Below are 22,698 nucleotides of genomic sequence, written 5' to 3' on the forward strand. Positions count from 1 at the left end.
TTTATATTGGATTATTATATTAATTAATTTATTTATTTATTTATTTATTTATGATAACTTTATTGCACAAAACAGAAAAATAACCAAAGAACACATAAATTTTTAGGCAAAAGGCGACCTTATCACTATTTACTTAATGAAAAAGTTTGTTTAAGTGAATGTTATAGAGACGCGTGACGTTTTTTTATATATAGGTTTCACCGGCTTGACCACGCTGCAAAGACTCATTCATCATTATTCATTCTTATGATTTCCATAGTAACACCTACCAACTTTAATCATAGGTTATTTTTATAAACAATGCATTACAAAGGAAAAATAAAATTGAGTTATTTTTTTTTGGTTCCTTTAATCTAATTTTGTGGCTATAAAAATAATATTTCCACATCCTCAACAACATAAACTTTTCAAAACCAATTACATAAAAAGTTAATGTTAATTTTCTTCTTTGCTATAAATAATACTTGACGTGTCAATTATCGTGACTCGAAAACGCTTCCCGCTCAAATCTCGTTCTTTTTTTAAATGGGCAGGCAAAGGTAAGCCACGCCTAAGTGTATTCTTAACAAAATGAGAAAACTCCTATTCGTTTCAATTCGTTCAGAAATAGCTTCAACCTATCATGAAGGTAAGGTTTACTTTTCAATAATATAATTCTAAATCTTAATTTGTAACTGCCTTTGTGTATTTTGGACTTTATTACTTTCATGATAAGTGTGTGTTTAATTGTAACATTACAAGTGGGTGTATTCTGTAGGGTTGTTTACACGACATTTTTTCGCACACACATGTCGGTTTTCGGGATCGGCTAACGAACGAGCCAGATCACAGTAGAGACTCCATTAGTTCGCACATTAGACCGTGTTAGTTGAATTATTTAATTATAGTAATTCAATAAGGTGGTGAATTAATAACAATTACATGTACTTCGATTGGAGTTAAACTGGACAACGGCGTTTATTTGAATCGGTTGTGACATCGCTGTTCATATGAAGAGAATTTTAATTCAACATGCTTATCTAATGCTGAGATATATTATGTTTATGATTGTAGTGACTTAAAACTGTTTTAAATATGAAATGGACCAAATTAAGGGTAAGTTTTGTATGTTTTTCATTACGTAATACAACCAATGTTGAAGTGGCCTAAACCTATAAACAGAGATGTACAAAATGGTTTTAAAAAAGCATTTAAATACAAAATGCAAAATACTTTTGATATTTACTATTTCAAATGCAAAATACCAAATAGGTTTGCGTTTGGTATTTTAAATGCTAAATGCAAAATACATATGTATTTTCAAAATAAAATACCTTTTGACCAAATCACAGATAATTTGTATTTATCATGAGAAATAGAGACACAATGCCGAGCCGAACAAAAACGATCGTCGAAAAAGACTAAAGGCGCGCACTTTGACCAACGAAGAAAAAAATAAAAAACCAGCCAAGCCAAGTATTTCAAATAAATCACATCTCTGCCTATAAATGACAATTTAGACAAAAAAAATCTTTGTTTCTCTGAGTAGACCGACACTTAAAAAATATACTTTTCTTAATCGTTACTATTTTTCGTAATAACCAACGGCGTAATATTTAAAATATTCTCTCTAAAAATTATGCAGTAGGTAATAAAGAAAACTGCAACCAATTGGATGAATGAATGTTTTGACAACAACGGGTCCAAAAATTTAACCTCCTATTTTGAGACGGTTAATAAAATAATGGAGTTTAAAAAGTTCATTTACAACCCATATTCGGCTCACTGCTGAGCTCGAGTCTCGTCTCAGAATGAGAGGGGCTAGGCCACGCTAGCCCAATGCGGATTCATACACGCAGTGACTTAAAAAAAATCTCACGATGTTTATCCTGCACTGTTTGAGATATTTAATTTCTTAAAATGCACAGAACTGAACAGTTGGAGGTGCATGCTCCGGACCGGATTCGAACCTACACCCTCCGAATCCGAGAGGTCATATTCACTGGGCTATCACGGCGCTCTTAATTTATAAAGATTAAAAAGTAAATACTTTTATTCAGGAAAACTTGAAAATAAAACAATTGACTACATATTTGTTAAGCCAACTTTGGCATTTACGCAAACGCATATCAGAAGCAATACTAGCCGAATTTTGAAGAAACGATAGGAAAAAATAGGTTCAGGGTCGGTTGATTCCTTCTTGATAAATAAAACAATTGCAATAAACTAATGTTAGAACTAAGGTGCTTATCCACCAGAGATGTGCTACGCACGTTGCTATGGATGCGTTTAATATTACACCAATCAATATGATTGATTGATGATAATCAAACGCATAATTTCAACCGCATTGGTGCACATTAGCTCTGGTGGAACGGGTTCAACTAAGATATGTTTTTTATAGAGAAAAATGCGTGCTATGGATGCATGCTATGGATGCGTGCTATGTATACCTACCTGCTATGGGCCGTAGCTACTCGTATGTGCAGATCAGATTATCTACATATCTTTCTCGCGCTAATTTGCGGCGGCGCATCTTTAAAGCGCTCAGACCAATTATTGTATAGGACCTGCCTCGCTAGCCATTACTTTTCTGTCAAAGTATATGATCAACGATCTAATGCGATTATAAAAACTGTCCCTATAGAATCGATCTTTAATAGTTGTAACCGTGTTCATCGGTTAAAGAGCTCCGTAAAAATACCTTTTTGTGCAATTGAGTTGTGTAAAAAACGGGCAAAAACCGTACTTTAGTATAAAATATATACCAAATCTAAGCTCGTTTTCTTCAGAAAATGACAGACAATTTTGTTCGTGACTATGCGTGCGATACAGGTCCTTCTATAATTGGTCTGAGTTAAAGCGCATCTTCCTCGCACATCTCTGGTGGAAAAGCGCCCTTAGATTTACATGATTATTGTCTTAATACATTAGTAGAGCACTATGTACCTAGAATACATAGACAGGATGACATAAATTGTAAAACTGTAAAAACGTTTGTTGTATATTTAAAACCCGTAATAGATTTGACTTTTTAAAAGTGCCTCTTGAAATGAATTTGAATTATTGTTTGTATTAAATTTAGATACTAATTTGAGAGCTGCTATGGATGCAATACGAGTAAATTGTATTTATTTTTAATCGTCAGATCTACATTACGTATGTAATCTATGTAGTAAGAAAGAAAAATGAAAGGATAGGTACAATAGACAGAAGCACAGATAGGTAAATAGGAAAGAAAGAAAGGAGTCTAAATATTTATCAACTTAACTAATACTGCGTTGACGTAGGTTTTTAACTTATAGAATGATAATTTACAATATTGGTAATACCTGACTGCATTTCCTACACGTATCTAACACTAAAGTCGGAGGTTGATGTCTGCATCCTTACCCATCTAAATTAGTTGTCTAAGAAAATATACGTGCTATTTAAATTTAAAATCTTTAGATTTTATAACGATACCTAAGTTAGCAGAACAAGCAGATAACCCACCATAGAAGACAACTACAGCTAGAATGTTGATCATATTATCTAAAATGGTAAAATATACTGATGGAAATATTTGTGCTACCTTTGTAGATAGTATGTTTATGTTAGACCGGATGTAGGTATATCGTCGTCATCAACCCATATTCGGCTCACTGCTGAGCTCGAGTCTCCTCTCAGAATGAGAGGGGTTAGGCCAATAGTCCACCACGCTGGCCCAATGCGGATTGGCAGACTTCACACACGCAGAGAATTAAGGTAATTCTCTGGTATGCAGGTTTCCTCACGATGTTTTCCTTCACCGATTGAGACACGTGATATTTAATTTCTTAAAATGCACACAACTGAAAAGTTGGAGGTGCATGCCCCAGACCGGATTCGAACCCACACCCTCCGGAATCGGAGGCAGGGGTCATATCCACTGGGCTATCACGGCTATGTAGGTCTATCTATCTACAATTTGTTAAATTATGTTAAAACAGTAAGGGAGGAAAAAGTATTACCAACTTAAAAATACCGCTCTCTTCGTCGTAGGCCTATATGGCATTTATTGTGACATGAAGAGTTAGAAGCTATTAGTTAATCAATTTTTCATTTGACTTGCATAGCTAACACTAAATGGTCATAGGTACGAAATTACTACTCATCAAGCGCTCAAGTCTTTCTTTTATCTTAAAATTACCAGCTTTAGTTCTCGCTAATCTTGCTTCGCTTTTTTCAAACACATAATAGGTACTGTATTTTGATATACAAATCAAAAATTAAATCAAATCAAAATATATTTCGAATTCAGCTTACATACAGATCTTAAGAGCCGTGATAGCCCAGTGGATATGACCTCTGCCTCCGATTCCGGGGGGTGTGTGTTCGAATCCGGTCCGGGGCATGCACCTCCAACTTTTCAGTTGTGTGCATTTTAAGAAATTAAATATCACGGTGAAGGAAAAACATCGTGAGGAAACCTGCATACCAGAGAATTATCTTAATTCTGCCTGTGTGAAGTATGCCAATCCGCATTGGGCCAGCGTGGTGGACTATTGGCCTAACCCCTCTCATTCTGAAAGGTGACTCGAGCTCAGCAGTGAGCCGAATATGGGTTGATGACGACGACAGATCTTATTGAAATAGACCTTATCTTATTCAAATATACCTTGAAACTGCCACTGAAACTACCCTTTGGACTTTTCCCTTAAATCCGGGGCTGGCTTGCATAAAAATACACAAGTAGAGGCTATATCTAAACTATCGGACCATATTGAGATGAAGACGTATCTTTGCTTTGCGGCTTAAATCAATCGCACGTGTTCGTAACTGATATTGTTGCGCGAATCACCGAACAATAAGACACACAGATTGCCTCCCGTACCGTGTATAATGTAAAACGGCTTAAAGAAAATGACTCTTTGTTCTTTATATTCAACCATTGGGAAACTGAAGGTCATAGAGACATAGCTGACGATGTTGAGATGGTAAACTTATTAGTTACCTAAAAATACTTACTTAAACCTACCTTTAGAAGCATCTTATCAGACCTAATTTGAGCTGTGAAATTTTTCATCTTACGAGTAATACGACAAGCGATTTTCGCGTTTTCGTAAAATATCGCATTTACGTGATTGTAGGACCAAGATCAATATATTTATTATAGCTTAAGCCTATCAATATTGACAGTAATTTTACAGAAAACTCAATTGTTTATAACCTCTTATACCTTAAATTTTAGGTAACCCTTAACGACAGACGACTTACAGAGGTACAGAGAGTAGATAAAGTCAGTAACTGTTAATATAAATCTAGCCAATAAATGTACGTTTTCTATTTATCACTACATGCTTAATCAGCAACATTAGGTCTCAACATTGTGTATAGGCTCACTTAAAGAGTCGTGGATAAAGGCTTAGGTAGAGAAACTAACAGATCACAATCATAATTATAAAATTATAGGTTATAAATCCAATGTTTATGTTAATAATATTGTTACAGAAGGAATAAACATTAAAGATTCAGTAATTAAAAACTACGAAGTAAAGAGTCAAACGCAAGTCAACAACTACAATACTTCAAATTATCCAGAGAACAATCACAATTTATACCAAATGATTAAGTGCCACGAAGATAGTTTGTTAAGACTCCATCACTTAACAGCGGGACGACAAATAAGTTCTAATTATGAAACAAATTACCAAAATGACCTCTCATGGTATCCCAAAGATTTCCAAAGACAATATATTAAGCCTGTAGATTATTTAGCGTATGAGGACATGAGACGAAAATTTGACGAAGCTAAAGTAAAGGATAGGGAAATACGAAAAGAGTCAGAGGAAGAAAAGGATGGTAAAACAGACGAAAGAAAAAAACCAAGAAGAAATAGAACAACATTCACAAGTCAACAATTGGCTGCGCTGGAAAAGGTCTTTGAAAAGACGCATTACCCTGATGCGTTTGTGAGAGAAGATTTAGCATCACGAGTCAATTTAACAGAAGCCAGAGTTCAGGTAAAAGCAACTATAATTGATGACTTCTAAGTAGTAGGCGAAGTAGATTAGAGATAACGAATTTTCCTCTTATCCTACTTTTTTCAAGAGTGGTAATCCTACTTTAAAAAACGTGGTAATCCTTATATCCTACTATACAGGGTGATTCGGACTTTAGTGCGGACATTTTTTTTCGTGGTTCTGTATCATTAATAGAACATAAATCTACAAACAGTTCGATACATTTTATGTATTTTTTTTTTTCAATTTATGTCTCAGAAATAACAAAATAATGGACACATTCCCAAACAAACTGCGCAACTGCTGGCGGCACTTTGTAAGACGCCGACAAAGAAATACCGGCAGTAGTCATATCTCTTCGGCTTCGGCTGACGGGGGTGGCAGGGGTGAGGGGATCGAAAAATCCCTGAGGACGCCTGCCGAATTGCCGATGGGCGACCAGTGACAGACAATCTGCCGTCGCTTGCGCATTTAAGTCGAATCATCCTTTAATGCAAAAGTTTGCGTAATAATAATCATCATTTGTATTTCATTATTCCAATCGAAAGTTTATAATTTTTATTATTACTACGCATTATTGATGGTCCTAAGCCCAATAAAGTATGAAGGGAAAATCGATACTCAACTCAAAAGTGACGACCTTTAATTATTATAAAAAATAATAGGTACAAAAATAAACGTAGAAAGGTCAACGGCCCTCGGCGCGGGCGCTCGCTAACCTAGTACCTACCAGCTGATTTTGTAGTTGCCTATTACTGTGCTATTACTTAGTACAGCGATAGGGTGACCCTCAAATCCTGTTTAAATGTTTAAACTTTAGCTAACGATAACTTTGTTATTGTTGAGTTAAAAAAAAAAAGAAAAAATACGTGTTCATTAAATTTTGTTTATGTACAAAATATAAAAATATCCGTACTTGAAAAAATTTCTTCCTGTATAATATTATAAACGCGAAAGTTTGTATGGATGTTTGGATGTATGTTTGGATGTTTGTTACTCTTTAACGCCGCTACTACTGAAGCGATTTGGCTGAAATTTAGAATGGAAATAGATTTTATTCTGGATTGACACGTAGGCTACTTTTTATCCCGAAAAATCCATGGTTTCCCGAGATTTGCGAAAACTGATGATTTTGATGATATCAATGTTTGTTACTCTTTCCGACTACCGAATTAGCTGAAAATTGGTATTAAGATATATTATAGCCTGGATTGACATAGTCTACTTTTTATCCCGAAAATCAAATTTATCCATGGTTTTCCGAGGGATTTGTGAAAAACTAAATTCCACGCGAAGTCGCGGGCGTCCGCTAGTAATCTAAATATTTTAATTGTTTTTTTCAGGTTTGGTTTCAAAACAGGCGCGCTAAATTTAGAAGAAACGAAAGATCAGCACTATCGTCACATAGAACTTCAACTAGTCAAAGTTCTCCAGAACCAGTGTCAGTTCCAATTGGTATCGCTCAATCTGCAGACCATCGACAAGATTTCAACCGAAACCCGAAGGAACCGTGGTTACACCACTTTCAAACAAATAACTTGAATTTCAACCTCGGCTTACCGATTAGTAACACAGGGTTATACCAAAATGATTATACATTAATGATGCAAAATGTAGGTAATAGGCAATACGTGCCCAACTCGAATACGTTGATGGGACAAAATGTGGCAAATTATGGAACTTCATCAGACAATGGTTATGGTTCCTGTGCGTTATTAGGGAGTTACGGTGGAACACTACAACCAGCACATCACAGTTCCTATAATTTGAATTTGAGACTTAGGCCACACGATTTCAGTATTAACAATATAACTTTATGAAATTTGTTAAAACTAATTATACAATGTACCAGGTACCTCCTGAATTAAAATAAATGTTTTATAATTCGTATAATATTATTTTTCATTCATAATCCTCTTTTTACAAGTTACCATTACAAAAAAAAACTGTAGATTAAATCAACACTTTCCTTTTACCCTTTTATTGCACAAAAATACCGATAAATATAAATAAATTGATTGGCTAGTGAAAGTAGATACTAAAATCGCCCGTCAAATTTAAAAAACCTTTTAAACAAATTAAAAAGACATGCGTTTCCTTAAATTATTTTTTGTTTGCGGATACGTTACTACCTATACTTTAAGTTAACTCAGTTATTTCAATTTTTGCACTATAATTTTGAGAATTACATCCGATTTTTTTAAATTTGGCGGGCGATTTCAGTCTCTGTCTCTACTTTCATTTAGCCAAACTCTACATGAAAACAAACAAAGATATTATCTACACCACATTGTATTATTTGGTCTGAGTTGTAGAATGTCAATCTGTCAATATCAATATGTTTATGTCATATTCTGTGGTTGCGGCCCGCGCCCTTCATTTGTCGTCTGTGCTCGCGCCGAAACGAAAAAGTAAAAACATTGGAATGTTTTGTTTTGACTTTTAAAAATTTTGGTCAGCTGGCATACCAACTTTGGTTTTCTGAAATTCTTGTACGTAAGATTTAGTTCTGTTAGTCTTTAACTTGTGATTTTGATCTTAGTGTAATGAAAACGTGTATAAAATAATGTTTTTTAACAACAAAGCGCAAGCTGTGATAGCATTTTTCTCGTTAGCCTTTGCTTCACACTTTGTTTATAAACACTTTAGAAAAAAGTATAAAAAGGCTGCAATAAACGAGGTGATAATGTTCTCATATGGTACCACAGGGGTGAAAAGAAGCAAACTATCACGCTGTTTAATATCGCCGAGTATGGAGCGTCTACTTTACTATTTAAGTTCTCCTCGACGAAGTATAGATATCTGCATGTACGTAATGACGAATGTCGAATTGACGAACGAAATACTCAAGCTGGCCATTCGTGGTGTAAGAATTCGTGTAATTATCGATGCTGATATGGCATTCTCTAATGGCTCATCGTTAAAACGTTTGGAGAAGCAAGGTATACCTGTACGTTGGATGAAATCTACAAATCTGATGCACCATAAGTTCTGCTTGATTGACACAGAATTTGACGACATTCGGTGTACACCTTTAGTAATAATTGGCTCTCTAAATTGGACAACACAAGCCCTAAATGGTAACTGGGAAAATGTTGCAGTGACGTCTCAGGAAACACTAGTGGAACAGTACAAAAATGAATTTGATAGACTGTGGTTGGAATTCAAACCAATTGTTGATATTGCATAGTTCAAGTATTCTTCCTACTTATGTTAATAAAGTATTATAAACTGTGTGCATGTTTTTTTTTTTAAATATGTAATAGAAGTCTCTCTAGTATCTTGCTGTTTTTCATTAAATAATTGCTATAATCAATTCGAAGGCCTGCATTGAGACCTGAGATAAGTTCACGGACATCCAACTCTGAATATAGCCCATTGTTGAGATTTCTAAACAAGTCTTATAGATATCTTGAATTGCTTTTACTATAAAATGTAATTGAATAATTAGTATAAGTATTGTTAATGATTCTACTACTACAAACAATTAAACAGTGAAATTTCTGCAAATAGATTACTACAAGCCTCAATAGGTCAGTAATAAATGGGATCTAAATCGTCTAAACAGAAATATTTATTACATTTAAAATGTTATGGCAAAATATTCCTTTATTATGAAAAAATACTAGATCAAGATCCTCTCAAATAATGACCCATCTTATGTAAGTGGGTGGCCAGTAATACTTTTTCTCCACTACTTGTTGACTTTGAGGAATACCTATATAGATTACCTACATAACCAAGCATGGATGAACCCTTCATAATTGAAAATTTTGTAAGACTTTATTTATTTTTTATGGAAATTGATTTGTTTGACAGATCACAGATAGAAATGAAAAACAAAGATTACAGTGTATTATGTAAAACTTGAAAATAATGTGACCAGCTTAACAAAAGTAGTGTTGTCTCCGCGCTCGTCGATTAGTTTCGATTAAAGTTATATCATATCAATTAATTTTAGAAAGTAAAACAAAAAGTAATTGTAAAAAAATATGTTATTGCGATTTTAAGCTTTGCATCTTCCTACTAAAACTAATTAAAAACGCAAAAGTTTGTATGGATGGATGTTTGCTACTCTCTATCTCTTTGACTACGGATCCGGAGAATCGATTTGGCTATAATTTGAAATAAATATAGGTTATACTTTTAAGCTACAAAAATCTTGATGGATCTTGCAAGATTTACGTTTAAAACTAATTAAGTACAGCAGGCTCCTCTCTCTCTCTCTCCCCCCTCTCATTTATTTGGAAATGCAAAAATAAATCAAGAAAACTGAATTTGGGATGTGACGTGGGGTGGGCCTATAAACGCTTAACTTCAAATTTTCTACCACGGTCCACGATTTCTTCAGTGCATTTTTCGGTTTTCCGCCATCTTGAAAAAGAGTCGAATTAAGTTTTACTTTTTTTACAATAACTAATATTACATAATAAATATTATTGATAAATACTAAAAATCGGTTATTTTTATCGATAAAGTACGTCACTATTTACCAGACAAAAAACAGACAACACATGAAACTTCATTATTTTGAGTCTGGTATTTCTGGACGTAATTTATTTTACCAAGGCTTAACCATAACAAAACACATCAAGTATTTCTAAACGCTACAGAAATGTCAGAGTCAACTGTCACCTTAATATGTCAACTCTATAGCAGTTAGCTATTCAAAATTCTGTTAATTATCAAATGCAAAATAAACTCTAATTCCATAACTTTAAGTCCCAAATTATAATGTAATTAACTTGTTGATTTTACAAATTTCTACGATTTTCTCACAAGAGGCGGAAAATTATAGGGGGCAAAGAGCGGTAAATGTGCGATATAAGATCTTCTATGATATATTTGAAGGTTATTTACTGATAAGAAAACTATTTGCTATCTTTTCTTATATAATTAACTTAATGCACTGTTATAGTTCTTAGTACAAAAACCAAGAAAATGGTCTCGAAGGGTTTGGTGTCTGGAAGACTAGCACTTGTTACAGGTGAGTTAATGTTTTGGACCTCTCTCCTGTGACTCCTGCTGAACTATTCTATTCCTACTAGTAAACAATAATGGAATGCTATTAAATTAAAACAAAATTGGTGTAAACTACTGTTTACGCTTCTGTCTAAAAGTTGGTGGGTAAGTGGAAAACAATTGCATATAAACAGAGAAACACTGTGTTTGTCTGCCACTGAAGGAATGTCAGTAAAGCAAAAACATCCTTATTAATTAGTAAATGTGAATTGATGTTTTTTACACTTACACCTAAATGATTTTAGGAACTCTTAGGGCTCCCACACAAGAGCCACTGGCCACAACCACAAAACGCGGCTACCGACATATTTCCTGTATTTTAACATTTAATATGGACTATGCCACACACGGTTGACGCCGGTGGCCGGCACCCTCTACAAAAGTCGCTGCTTGCTTGTAGCCCGCACCGGCCACTAAACGCTGATACAAAACGCCACTACACGCAACTCGCGCGATTATGATACTGCATGTATGGGTAAAAAGTAGCAGTCACCGACCACAAGTGGCTGTCGCGAGCTTCTGCTATTTTTGTAGTTTGCTGTTGCGTGTGGCCCATGTGCGACGACACTTATGAATGGAAATCTACATTATCAACATGCAACCATTCTAAGTTCACTATGGTTAAGTTTTAAACATATATGAAGTGCTTATTTAGATGGACAATTCCAGGTGCTGGATCAGGTATTGGTAGAGCTGCATGTCAGGTTCTATCAAGAGAGGGTGCCACTGTCATTGCAGCTGACAAGAATTATGATGCTGCCCTAGAGACTATTAAGAAACATACTGCCCTAGCATCAGGATCCAATAGTAAGTACAAATATATTATTTCTTTAAAATTGTATTAGTTTACTATGTATAACTTATAAATTTTAATGATTGATTCATGTTTATTGGCCATTTCTAATGCCTAAAACAAGCATCAATTATTAGGCTCATTGTCTCTTTGAGTCACACGAGTCTCCTCTCAGAAAGGAAGGGGTTAAGCCAATAGTCCACCACGCTGGCCCAATGCAGATTGGCAATTTTCACACACTCAGAGAATTAAGAAAATTCTCTGGTATGCAGGTTTCCTCACTATGTTCTTCCTTCACAGTTTGAGACACATGATAGTAAATTTCTTAAAATGCACACAACTGAAAGGTTTGAGGTGCATGCCCCAGACCAGATCTGAAACCCACATCCTCCGGAATCGAAGGCGAAAGTCATATCCGCTGGGCAATCATGGAAACAAGCATCACTTAGCCCGAATTTAATATGAAAAAGTCTGACCCCATCATACACACAGTCTGATCTTTGCCTGTCCTCTAAAAAAAAAAGCTAAAAATAAGTTTGTTTAGTTCAAGCATACAAATCTGATTAGTGGCTTATAGTTCGTTTCATGTAGGATGGTGCTGGTGACAGTTTGTTTAACACTTGAAAGTTTGCCACAATTCATGATAATAGTATGTATTATGAATGTCATACAGGCGAATGTTGACTGTCACCGTACCCATGCTATCTGAAAAACACTTTAGTAGGACTTATTCTTAAAAGCTGTCTTGTGCCAATAAGAGTCATAGTAGCAATAGGTTAACATTTTTTATATAATCAAATTTCAATTTTCCAGATACCGGTGACCACAGTGCCATGGAACTGGATGTATCTGATCCTAAATCAGTGCAAAGCCTTCTGAAGGCCATCATAGATGAGTATAAGGTGCCGCCAAAGATAGTTGTCAATTCAGCAGGTGTTACACGGGACAACTGGCTTCTTAAACTCTCACAGGAAGACTATGATAGTGTTATGAATGTTAACTTAAAGGTAACATAATATTTGTACTAATATTATAAAAATATTTGATTGTTTGTTTTGTTTGCAATAGGCTCTGAAACAATTTGAAATATTCTTTCACTGTTGGGAAGCTACACTATCTCCAAGTGCAATAGGCTATATTTTATCCCCATATTCCTACAGTAACAGGAACCACTCGGCTGAAACAGCACAGCGTCTGCTAGTAAATAATAAATTTGGATAGGCAGGGAGAACAACACGAACGGAGAATGGGAGTGTTAATTGACTTCAAGGAATTCCTCAACCCTACATCCATTGGTCACAAGTCCTGGACTTTGATTGGAGTTTTTCTCTCTGCCACGCGATGGACCCAGCACCTGCACGTGCACAGTGAATAGATTGCTAAGATAATTTCTGCTTTAAAGTGCACACTCTTAGAGTCCTTCAGGCCTCATCAGGCCATGCTTCTGGGAGACATTGCTGAGTTCTCATTAAGGAGCCTACGGCACTTACACAATCCAACTTAGCATAAATTATCCTTAATGGACCTACTATTAGATTGTAACAAAATTATCCCTATGAGGTTGACAACCGCAGGAAAAAAAGAATTAAATGACTTTTATATTGTTTCAGGGAACATTTTTAATAATGCAGACATTTGCTAAAGCTATGACTGAAGCGTCTGTTCAAGGGTCCATTATTAATATATCGAGCATAGTTGGGAAATATGGAAATATAGGTGAGAAAAGGCTTACATTTTTGTTCATTATCAGATGATTGAAAAAAGTTTATCATTTTTTGAAATGTGAATGCTGTTGGCCATGATGGTCTATATTTTAACTGTTTAATGACGTCACGTCAACACTAAACCTTAAGCAAACAAAGGTTTAGTGTTTTTGATGTTCAGAAAAATTTAATTACTACATAATTTTTAAATTAAGTTTTCTATGGAATTAAGTGGAAAGTATGATCTTTTAGATAAATAAATATCTTTAAACTGAAATAATTATATTCTTATAAATGTCTTTACTTTCAGGTCAAACTAATTACTCAGCAAGTAAAGCTGGAGTGGTAGCCATGACACAGTCTGCAGCAAAAGAATTAGGAAAGTTCAATGTAAGGTAATCATCATTTTTATATTTTATACTAAATCCACCCTGGTTTTAGACAGGTTAGTAGACTTTTTGTCGGCCTCTATAGCGCAGTGGTATGCACAGTGGATTTACATGATGGAGGTCCTGGGTTCGATCTCTGGCTGGGTCAATTGAGGTTTTTTTAATAGGTTCAGGTCTAGCTAGCGGGTGGTTAGTTTCCTCCCTTCCGACAAAGACGTACTGCCAAGCGATTTAGCTTTACAATGTCGTGTAGAAACCGAAAGGAGTGTGGATTTTCATCCTCCTAAGTAACAAGTTAGCCTGCTTCCATGTTAGGTTGCATCATCACTTACCATCAGGTGAGATAGTCAAGGGCTAACTTGTAAAAAATAAAACAAGACAACTTTTTATTAAAGTATTAAAAACTAGCTGGCATCCTGCGTAGTTCCCGATCTCGTGAGAATACGGAGATAAAATGTAGCCTATGTCACTCACAAATAACGTGACTTTCTTGTGGTAACAGAATTTATAAAATCGATTCAGTAGATTCAGAGAATTCCCCCTAGAACACAACAAACCTCTTTAAAATATCAATAATTTAGTCAGATAAATATAAATAAACAATAATTAATAATTCTAAAACAATATTGTTCATTTATTCCAGAGTAAATGCAATTTTACCAGGGTTTATAGACACGCCGATCATCAAGACTGTACCTGATAAAGTCAAGGATCACATGCTCAAACTTGTGCCTTTGGGAAGATTAGGGGATCCTACAGGTTAGTTCTAAATCCGTCTAATATTGAAAATATTAATAAACGAAATAGTCGGATGACTTTATGACGTCTCGACGCATGAGACGGCGGCGAGTTGGTAGGAGCCTCCCCCCACGTTACCGCTGATACCTAAAATTTTGTACTTAAGGCACTATGTTCGGAAAAGTCATAAATATTGGTTCCAACTATACCTATCTGCTTTTGGATGTTTATTTATACAAGCACGCAATAACAGCTGAGTTGGTTTAAGATATTTAATTGAAAATGTATATGTTTAACTAGCGGACCCGGTCAAGCTTCGCTTTGACTTATGTGAGCTTCTTCCCTGCCCCTACCCTACTCCCACCCTATCCCTACCCCTACCCTAAGAAATAAACTCCGTGAAAACCATTGTCGAGGTTTTCTTGATTGGTCCAAGTCTAGCTGGTGGGAAGCTTCGGCCGTGGCTAGTTACCACCCTACCGACAAAGGCGTACCGCCAAGCGATTTAACGTTCCGGTACGATGTCGTGTAGAAACCGAAAGGGGTGCGGATTTTCATCCAACTCCTAACAAGTTAACCTGCTTCTAAGATTGCATCATCACTTACCATCAGGTGATGTCAAAGACTAACTTGTAAAGAATAAAAAATAATGATTGTTTGTTATTGCAGAGGTAGCCGAGGTGATAACATTCCTGAGTTCAGACAAGAGCTCCTTCATCACCGGCGCAGCCATCGACGTCACCGGGGGATTTTGAAAAATTCTAATCTTTTGACTATTTATTTTTCTATATTTATATAAATACTAGCGGACGCCCGTGACTTCGTCTGTACTTAGACCTCTTTAATCCAGCCCTTACAGTAGTATCGCTGTAAAAATGGATTAACTTCTCCTGTTTTCCCAACATTTCCCTTCACTGCTCTGCTCCTATTGATTGTAGCGTGATGAAAAGTATACTATAACCTGTCTAGGAGTATGAAGAATAATTGTACCAAGTTTCGTTAAAATCCGTCGAGTAGTTTTTGTTTCTATAACGAACATAAATACAGTCAGACAGACAGACGAAAAATTTACTGATTGCATTTTTGGCATCAGTATCGATCACTAATCACACCCTGATAATTATTTTAGAAATATATTTCATGTACAGAATTGACCTCTCTACAGATTTATTATAAGTACTTATATATACACTTTTACTCAGCCTAATTATTATTTGTGCTTCCAATTCCTGTGATATGCTTACAATTTTGTTAAAATGTATTTACAATTTTATATAGACAATCATAAGTAAAGTCTCCTATTTTCTGTACATTTGGACATATTTTTTGTACCTACACTTTAAATAAAACTTGAATTTGAAATAGTGTATTTCATTTCCTGCCATACTCTATGTCCTTTTATTGCAACATAATCAATCTATACTAATATTTAATAGAGGTAAACTTTGTGAAGACTTTGGGAAAGAAAGAAAGAAAAAGAAAAAAGAAGGATTGAAAAAAATTTGAAATTTTTGGATTTTTGAAATTTTTTTTACCCCTAGAAAGCATTTGTGAATGTCATAGGCTATATTTTGTAGATACATTATATTTTATCTCTGTATTCTCACGAGAACGGGAACTACGTTGGTAAAACCACGGCTAGTTTAATATAAATAGAAAATATATTTAAAGTTCTAACATTTAACAGTTTTAAGAGCTTTTGTACTTATCAAAGAACAATTACTCATTTGATAAAGATGTCATTAAAAATCAGTAATTACTGGTAATAAAAAAAAACCGGTAGACATCAAAATAAACAAATATGATTTAAAATTCTTTATTCATTTTGCCTTTTTAGCTTTAGCCTTATTACTTTTTAATACAGCTTTATTCTTCTGTCTCTTGTCTTTCATGAAAGTCTTGTACTCTGTCTTTCTCTTTTCATCAATAATTTCTTTGTATTTCCTCTTGTTGTACTTCTGAAACTCTGCGTCTGCCAACAATTCTTCTACCATTGTACGTTTCCTTTCTTTTCTTGTCAATCTTTCATTTACATGGTCCAAAGGAGAGTCCATTATTTTACCAACCTGTAAAAAACATGGTTTTGATGCAATGGAATGAAATAGGTTGGTTAATTAAAAAAAATATCATTTGATAATCATCATTATCAACCCATATTCAGCTCACTGCTGAGCTTGAGTCTCCTCTCAGAATGAGGGGGGTTAGGCCAATAGTTCTCCACGCTGGCCCAATGCACATTTGCAGACTTCACACACAGAATTGAGAAAATTCTCAGGTATGCAGTTTCCTCACAATGTTTTACCTTCACCGTTTGAGACACGTGATATTTAATTTCTTAATATTCTTCATTTATTTCTTATCTCTAATAAATCACAGAACAGATGTAAATCTCATAGTAACTTGAAAGTACAAGAAATTAACATAAGTATAATTTGCAAGATTTTTATATTTTAAGTACTAAAATTACCACACCAGTAATCTTAAATTCCTTGTCCCAACAGTTATAATTTTGAATAGTTAAGATAAGTATATTACTTGAAATATTTATAAACTACAATGATATTGCAAACAAAATTACCTGGAAATACTTGGGTAAGACTTCCATATCATTCTTTTTGTAGAAGCGTTTGGGATCTAATGCTGACCTCATTTTCAGTATCTGCAGGTCATTTTTAAGGTCCTCTGTCATTTCTGGTACTGGCATGTTGAACCATTTGGGTCCTTTGGTTTTCTCTCGCTCTTTCTGTAAAATAAAATTCAAGTTTTTCAGTAAGAAATTAATTTTCATTTTGCAATACAAAGGCAATTTTGTATAGATGTTATCTGAATCAATTATAATTAGTTGTAAATAGCCTCTAGAAACTATATTACAGTTAAAGTAATTAACAACAAATATTATTCATTATTACATCCCAATTTAGAGAAAGTGATTAATGAAACATTCTAATCAGAGTAGGTAAGATCCTGAATTTCAATCAATCAATCAATCTATTTATTTGCAGATACATGCATTATATATATACAGGTGGTCGGTAGATGTATCTTGCCAATTTGGCTTGCAACTTTGAACCTTCTCAAGAAAATCCCATTAAAGTTTCATTACATAAATTATAATACTTATTAAAAATCTCACCTTACGCAGCAGTTTCAGTTTTCTTTGACTGGGGTTATAGCTAGGTAGGGAATGCTCTTTTTCAATACCAGGTTTGAGCACTGACTTCTGCATTTCCTTTTCAACATCAACTGTACCCAGATTTGACTTTAATTTCCCCGTTTCCAAATCTAGTTGATCGAAATGGAATAACTTTTTCTTTTTCACATTTTTTATAATGGGTGCAGTCCAACCCACTTCATCAAAGAACTCATCAAACAGTGTGTCTATTTTTAAACCCTTCAATTTGTTTTGCACTTCTTCTTCAGCTGCTTCTAGGGCATCCAACTCTTGTTTTTTCTTTTCAAACAAAGCTAAGATTGCTTCTGTTTTCTTTTCTTTATCTATAAATAACAACAAACTTTTGAATGCAATCCTTGTAGATACATCATCATCATTATCATTATCAACCAATATTCAGTTCACTGCTGAGCTCGAGTCTCCTCTAAGAATGAAAGGGTTTAGGCCAATAGTTCTCTGCGCTGCCCCAATGCGGATTGGCAGACTTCACACACACAGAGAATTAAGAAAATTCTCTGGTATGTAGGTTTCCTCACAATGTTTACCTTCACCGTTTGAGACATGTGATATTTAATTTCTTAAAATGTACACAAATTAAAAGTTGGAAGTGCATGCCCCGGACTGGATTTTAACCCATACACCCTCCAGTATTGGAAGCAGGGGTCATATCCATTGGGCTATCAAGGCTCTCTGTAGATATATGTTACAATATAATGATATACTTGGTACTAATATAACACAAAGTGTTTGTGAATAAAGTAGACATCTTTATGACAAAGATTTTATAGGTAGGTAAGTAGCCTCGAGCTAAATAAAGTTAAAGAAAATAAATCCTCACAAGGGATATAATTTTAGCTACTCAAGAGCACCAGTTATGTTGACACTTCTGACTCTGATTTAGTAATTTAACTCTATGCAGCATGATCTATAGAGTTTTTATCTAACAAATTTTAACTTAGTAAATCAAATAGTCTTTGGTGGAGTGTCCATTTTCAAACAATTAGTTACGATAAAACATATTATTGTTATTTTTTCTATTATTGAATTTTTAACCGACTTCCAAAAAGGAGGAGGTTCTACGTTCGGCTGTATGTATGTTTGTTGAGTGCCCAAGCAACTGGTGGTCAGGGCTCCAGAGTGAGGAACCTCCTCACAATATGCACCGTCTTAAGAATCACTGCCTTCTGTATCTGACTCTTGATCCAGCAGGTGGTGTTGTTCTTAAGGTGTTGGTCGAAGCATTTCGCTATAAGACCATTGACTGAAACAACTATGGGAACAATAACAGTAGACTCAACATTCCACATGGCGGTAATCTCATGTGCAAGGTCCAAGTATGGACGGCGACCTGAGTGGCCTGCTAAGCTTCTGGAGCGAGCTTGGCTGGATGGAGTGAATCCAGCGGGAACCTACACCGAGGGACCCAAGTGCGGAAACGGCCCAGACAAAAGAAGAAGAAGGTCCAAGTATTTTGATACTTTTTCTTTTCGACTCCAACCAGATGATTGTCATGTGGAACAGCAATATCAACAATTATTGCACGGCGCACTGACCGATCGACTAGCACTATATCAGGTCTATTAGCAACAATATACCTGTCAGTGATAATCAACATTTCGCTCTTCTGTTGTCAATATCAACTTCGTGAGTACATAAATCGGTTCTGGTAAGTTACCTTCATTACATTTTATGTACACGGTGGGCAGTTATGGGTAGCCAGAGAGGCCACATGAATAAAGAATGTATGTAATTTTAGTATCTATCGATAGAATTGCTACAATGAAACATTTCTGAATCCAAATGTTAATTTAAAATTAACTAACCTATAAAAAGTTTTTCGTCTTTGTCCAGTAATTCCGTCTTCACCTGGAGTTCGTTGTCTCCAACTGTGTCTACTATAAACTCCATGATGAAGCAGTAGCTACTACTTAATTTGTATTTAATCACAACAATGAAACAATATTCCAGTTACTTAATTTGTAAACAACACACAGCACACATTTTGAATTTTGAATTGTCAAAATATGTCAATGCGCCAGCCGCCAAATGCCAATGTCATGTGTAAAATGACAATGACAGTTGACATCAAAGACGAAAGTGTCTTTGATTTTTTTTTAGTGTTGGCTTCCTAATCTTTTGTACCAATAATGGTACAAAAGATTAGGCAATGGTAGCTTTACCCACTTCTGATGATCCTGCTTTTATTTTCTGTCAAGTCACTGATAGTGATGTTGAGAGAAGTATTCGTGAGGTCAACTCTGATGCTATTGGTACTGACTGCATTAGTCGGAAGATGATTATTCCTCTCATTAACCTACTAGCTCCAATAATTAAATCCTTATTCAATTTCTCCATGTCTTCCGGGAGTTTTCCTTCCTCTTGGAAGGATGCTCAAGTCATTCCTCTACCCAAAAAATTAAATCCTTCCTGCTTTTCTGACTATAGGCCTATTTCCATCCTCCCATTCCTTTCGAAAGTTTTTGAGCGTTTAGTCCATCGTCAATTAAGCCTTTTCCTAACCCGACAGAATCTTTTAAATCCTTTTCAATCTGGTTTCCGCACTGGTCATAGTACGACTACTGCATTAGTAAAAATTACCGAAGATATTCGTTTTAATATGGACAATCAGTGTGTCACAGTGTTGGCCTTACTAGATTTCAGCAATGCATTTAATACCTAATGTCGATTTCGAACTTCTACTAGCCAAACTAGCTTCTCTCAACATATCTCCTAATGTGATTGACTGGTTTCATAGTTACTTGTTCGGACGTCGGCAGCGTGTGCGAGTCAATGACTCTGTGTCTGATTGGTGCACAATTTCTGCCGGCGTACCGCAAGGTGGCGTGTTGTCTCCTCTTCTTTTTTCTCTTTTTATAAGTTCTATTACTCTTCAACTTACCTCGCTCTATCACCTGTATGCAGATGATCTCCAAATATATGCTCAGTCCAAACTGGCTGATTTACCCAATGCAATAGATGCCATAAATAAAGATTTAGATTGTATAGTGCAATGGAGTAAGGCTTATGGCCTTAAAGTCAATCCGTCTAAAACCCAAGTTATTATTATAGGCAGTCACAGTTTGGTTGCACGTATTGACTGGGATAATATTCCATACGTAATCTTTGATGGAACGCGTGTGCCATTTAGTGACACGGTTAAAAATCTCGGAGTTACTTTTGACAAGTATTTCACTTGGGCCCCTCAGGTAAGCAGAGTAAGTGGGAAGGTGTTTGCATCCGTGGGGTCACTTCGTAGGTTACGAAACTTCCTTCCTTTATCTACTAAAATTGCGCTTGCACAATCTCTCCTGTTACCAATTCTCGATTACGCGGACACTTGTTATCTAAATTTGAGTGAAGAATTACTGGATAAACTTGAGCGCATTCAGAATGTTTGTATAAGATTCATATTTGGACTTCGCAAATATGACCATGTTTCCGAATTTCGCGAAAAACTCAAGTGGCCCTCGATCCGCCTTCGCAGGAATACTCACATTCTGTCTTTTTTGTATAATGTCCTGTTTAATCCTACGACTCCGATTTATTTAAAAGAGCGTTTTAGCTTTCTAAGTGATACTCACTGTCGCTCCCTTCGCTCCGAAGACAACCTAATCTTAAAAATTCCTTCCCATAATACTTCCTTCTATTCTAAATCCTTTTCTGTTAAAGCTGCTCGGCTCTGGAATTCATTGCCTTTAGACACTCGGCGTGCCCAATCTCTAACCTCTTTCAAACGGCTGGTAAACATGCACTTTTTTCCTCCCTGATCTTTTAATTTAACTTATTAATCCAAATTACGCTTGTATGTGTATGTTTTATTTATTATTATTTTTGAATTATTTTGTTTATTTATTTTTCTTTTGTCTTCCCTTAGATGCCGTCTTGTTTTTGTTTTGCAGGTTTTCATGTATGTATGTATGTGTGTATGTATGTGTGTATGTATGTATGTATGTATGTATGTATGTATATATATATTTCTTTGTATATATGTATGATGTAGTTAAGTATAGTCTATGTATTATTATTATGTATTATTGCTTAATATTTATGTATTTAAATTACTTAACTTTTCTTATTTTTTGTGTGCGTATACCCGAATCGGTGCTTACGTTTTTTTTTTTTTTTTCTCTTCCACAGTGGTTGTCTGGAAGAGATCGCTCTTTAGCGATAAGACCGCCATTTGTACATTAGTTTCTAAGTGTTATTATAAGTTATTGTTTATTTTTGTTTTTAATGTACAATAAAGTATATTTCTTCTTCTTCTTTTGCACGGAACGATGGTAATCTGGCAAACTCCGACGAATTATGTAGTTTTTTGGTGTGAGCTAAGAAATTAAAGCCTAACCTGAAAAAACGCTGCACATTTAAAAATATGGATGTTGTATCAATATCTAGACGAAAAGCATAGCTAGAATATAAAATAAAATAAAAAAACTATTATTGAAACACTTCTTCCTGTCCTAGATAATGTTCTGTTATTATTATATCTTTTAATAGACTTGATTTTAATTGACTTATGTCTTTTAATAGTTGCTTAAAACAAATATTCGAATAATGTGCCGTCGTTCTATGACTTCATGTCACAATAATACTAGCCGAGGCCCTGGGAAGTTACCGTTTCCGCGAGAATCGTTATCAACCTTTGAATATTATCAACCCATAATCGGCTCTCTGCTGAACTCGAGTCTCCTCTCAGAAAGAAAGGGGTTAGGCCAATAATCCACCACGCTGACCTAATGCAGATTGGCAGACTTCACATAAGCAGAGAATTAAGAAAATTCTCTGGTATGGTAAAATAGCATAAGTCATTCACAAATAACGTGGATTTCTTGTGGTAGAAGAACTTTCAAAATCGGTTTAGTAAATCCATATAGGTAACAAATTACCTACCCCTACAACATCACTCACCTCTTTATTT

At 35.2% G+C, this 22,698-nt stretch overlaps 4 protein-coding genes across 4 annotated transcripts; 3 read left to right on the plus strand and 1 right to left on the minus strand.

The window, feature by feature from the left end:
- The first annotated feature begins 807 nt into the window (after positions 1-807).
- On the plus strand, positions 808-8,076 carry LOC112057036 (homeotic protein ocelliless-like). The gene is made up of 3 exons (XM_024097527.2): positions 808-1,095; positions 5,452-5,963; positions 7,307-8,076. Exons 1-3 carry the CDS (start codon positions 1,080-1,082, stop codon positions 7,781-7,783), a joined length of 1,005 nt encoding a protein of 334 aa, XP_023953295.2. The 5' UTR covers positions 808-1,079; the 3' UTR covers positions 7,784-8,076.
- Positions 8,077-8,468: 392 nt separating this feature from the next.
- Positions 8,469-9,199, plus strand: LOC112057035 (uncharacterized). Its single transcript, XM_024097525.2, has one exon. It carries the CDS (start codon positions 8,530-8,532, stop codon positions 9,151-9,153), a length of 624 nt encoding a protein of 207 aa, XP_023953293.2. The 5' UTR covers positions 8,469-8,529; the 3' UTR covers positions 9,154-9,199.
- A 1,484-nt stretch (positions 9,200-10,683) lies between these two features.
- On the plus strand, positions 10,684-15,970 carry LOC112051479 (estradiol 17-beta-dehydrogenase 8). Its single transcript, XM_052881181.1, has 7 exons — positions 10,684-10,950; positions 11,655-11,792; positions 12,592-12,785; positions 13,389-13,494; positions 13,792-13,876; positions 14,514-14,629; positions 15,278-15,970. Exons 1-7 carry the CDS (start codon positions 10,905-10,907, stop codon positions 15,361-15,363), a joined length of 771 nt encoding a protein of 256 aa, XP_052737141.1. The 5' UTR covers positions 10,684-10,904; the 3' UTR covers positions 15,364-15,970.
- Positions 15,971-16,408: 438 nt separating this feature from the next.
- On the minus strand, positions 16,409-19,806 carry LOC112051471 (deoxynucleotidyltransferase terminal-interacting protein 2). Its single transcript, XM_024090132.2, has 4 exons — positions 19,604-19,806; positions 17,742-18,103; positions 17,187-17,351; positions 16,409-16,674 (listed from the first exon to the last, which is right to left on the minus strand). The coding sequence occupies exons 1-4, from the start codon at positions 19,686-19,688 to the stop codon at positions 16,429-16,431; spliced, it is 858 nt and encodes a 285-aa protein (XP_023945900.2). The 5' UTR covers positions 19,689-19,806; the 3' UTR covers positions 16,409-16,428.
- Between the last annotated feature and the right edge of the window lie 2,892 nt (positions 19,807-22,698).

Source organism: Bicyclus anynana, chromosome 4 (assembly GCF_947172395.1).
Source record: "Bicyclus anynana chromosome 4, ilBicAnyn1.1, whole genome shotgun sequence".
Lineage (NCBI taxonomy): Eukaryota > Metazoa > Arthropoda > Insecta > Lepidoptera > Nymphalidae > Bicyclus > Bicyclus anynana.

Excerpts from the sequence above, each read along its gene's own strand:
- LOC112057036 (XM_024097527.2), top strand. Across the intron at positions 5,964-7,306 it reads TAACAGAAGCCAGAGTTCAG|GTTTGGTTTCAAAACAGGCG; the intron begins GTAAAAGCAACT and ends TGTTTTTTTCAG.
- LOC112057035 (XM_024097525.2), top strand. The coding sequence starts at position 8,530 with ATGTTTTTTAACAACAAAGCGCAAGCTGTGATAGCATTTTTCTCGTTA.
- LOC112051479 (XM_052881181.1), top strand. The coding sequence starts at position 10,905 with ATGGTCTCGAAGGGTTTGGTGTCTGGAAGACTAGCACTTGTTACAG. Across the intron at positions 10,951-11,654 it reads AAGACTAGCACTTGTTACAG|GTGCTGGATCAGGTATTGGT; the intron begins GTGAGTTAATGT and ends GGACAATTCCAG. Across the intron at positions 13,877-14,513 it reads TTAGGAAAGTTCAATGTAAG|AGTAAATGCAATTTTACCAG; the intron begins GTAATCATCATT and ends CATTTATTCCAG.
- LOC112051471 (XM_024090132.2), bottom strand. The coding sequence starts at position 19,688 with ATGGAGTTTATAGTAGACACAGTTGGAGACAACGAACTCCAGGTGAAG. Across the intron at positions 18,104-19,603 it reads AGACGAAAAACTTTTTATAG|ATAAAGAAAAGAAAACAGAA; the intron begins GTTAGTTAATTT and ends TGTTATTTATAG. Across the intron at positions 17,352-17,741 it reads AACTGAAACTGCTGCGTAAG|AAAGAGCGAGAGAAAACCAA; the intron begins GTGAGATTTTTA and ends TTTATTTTACAG.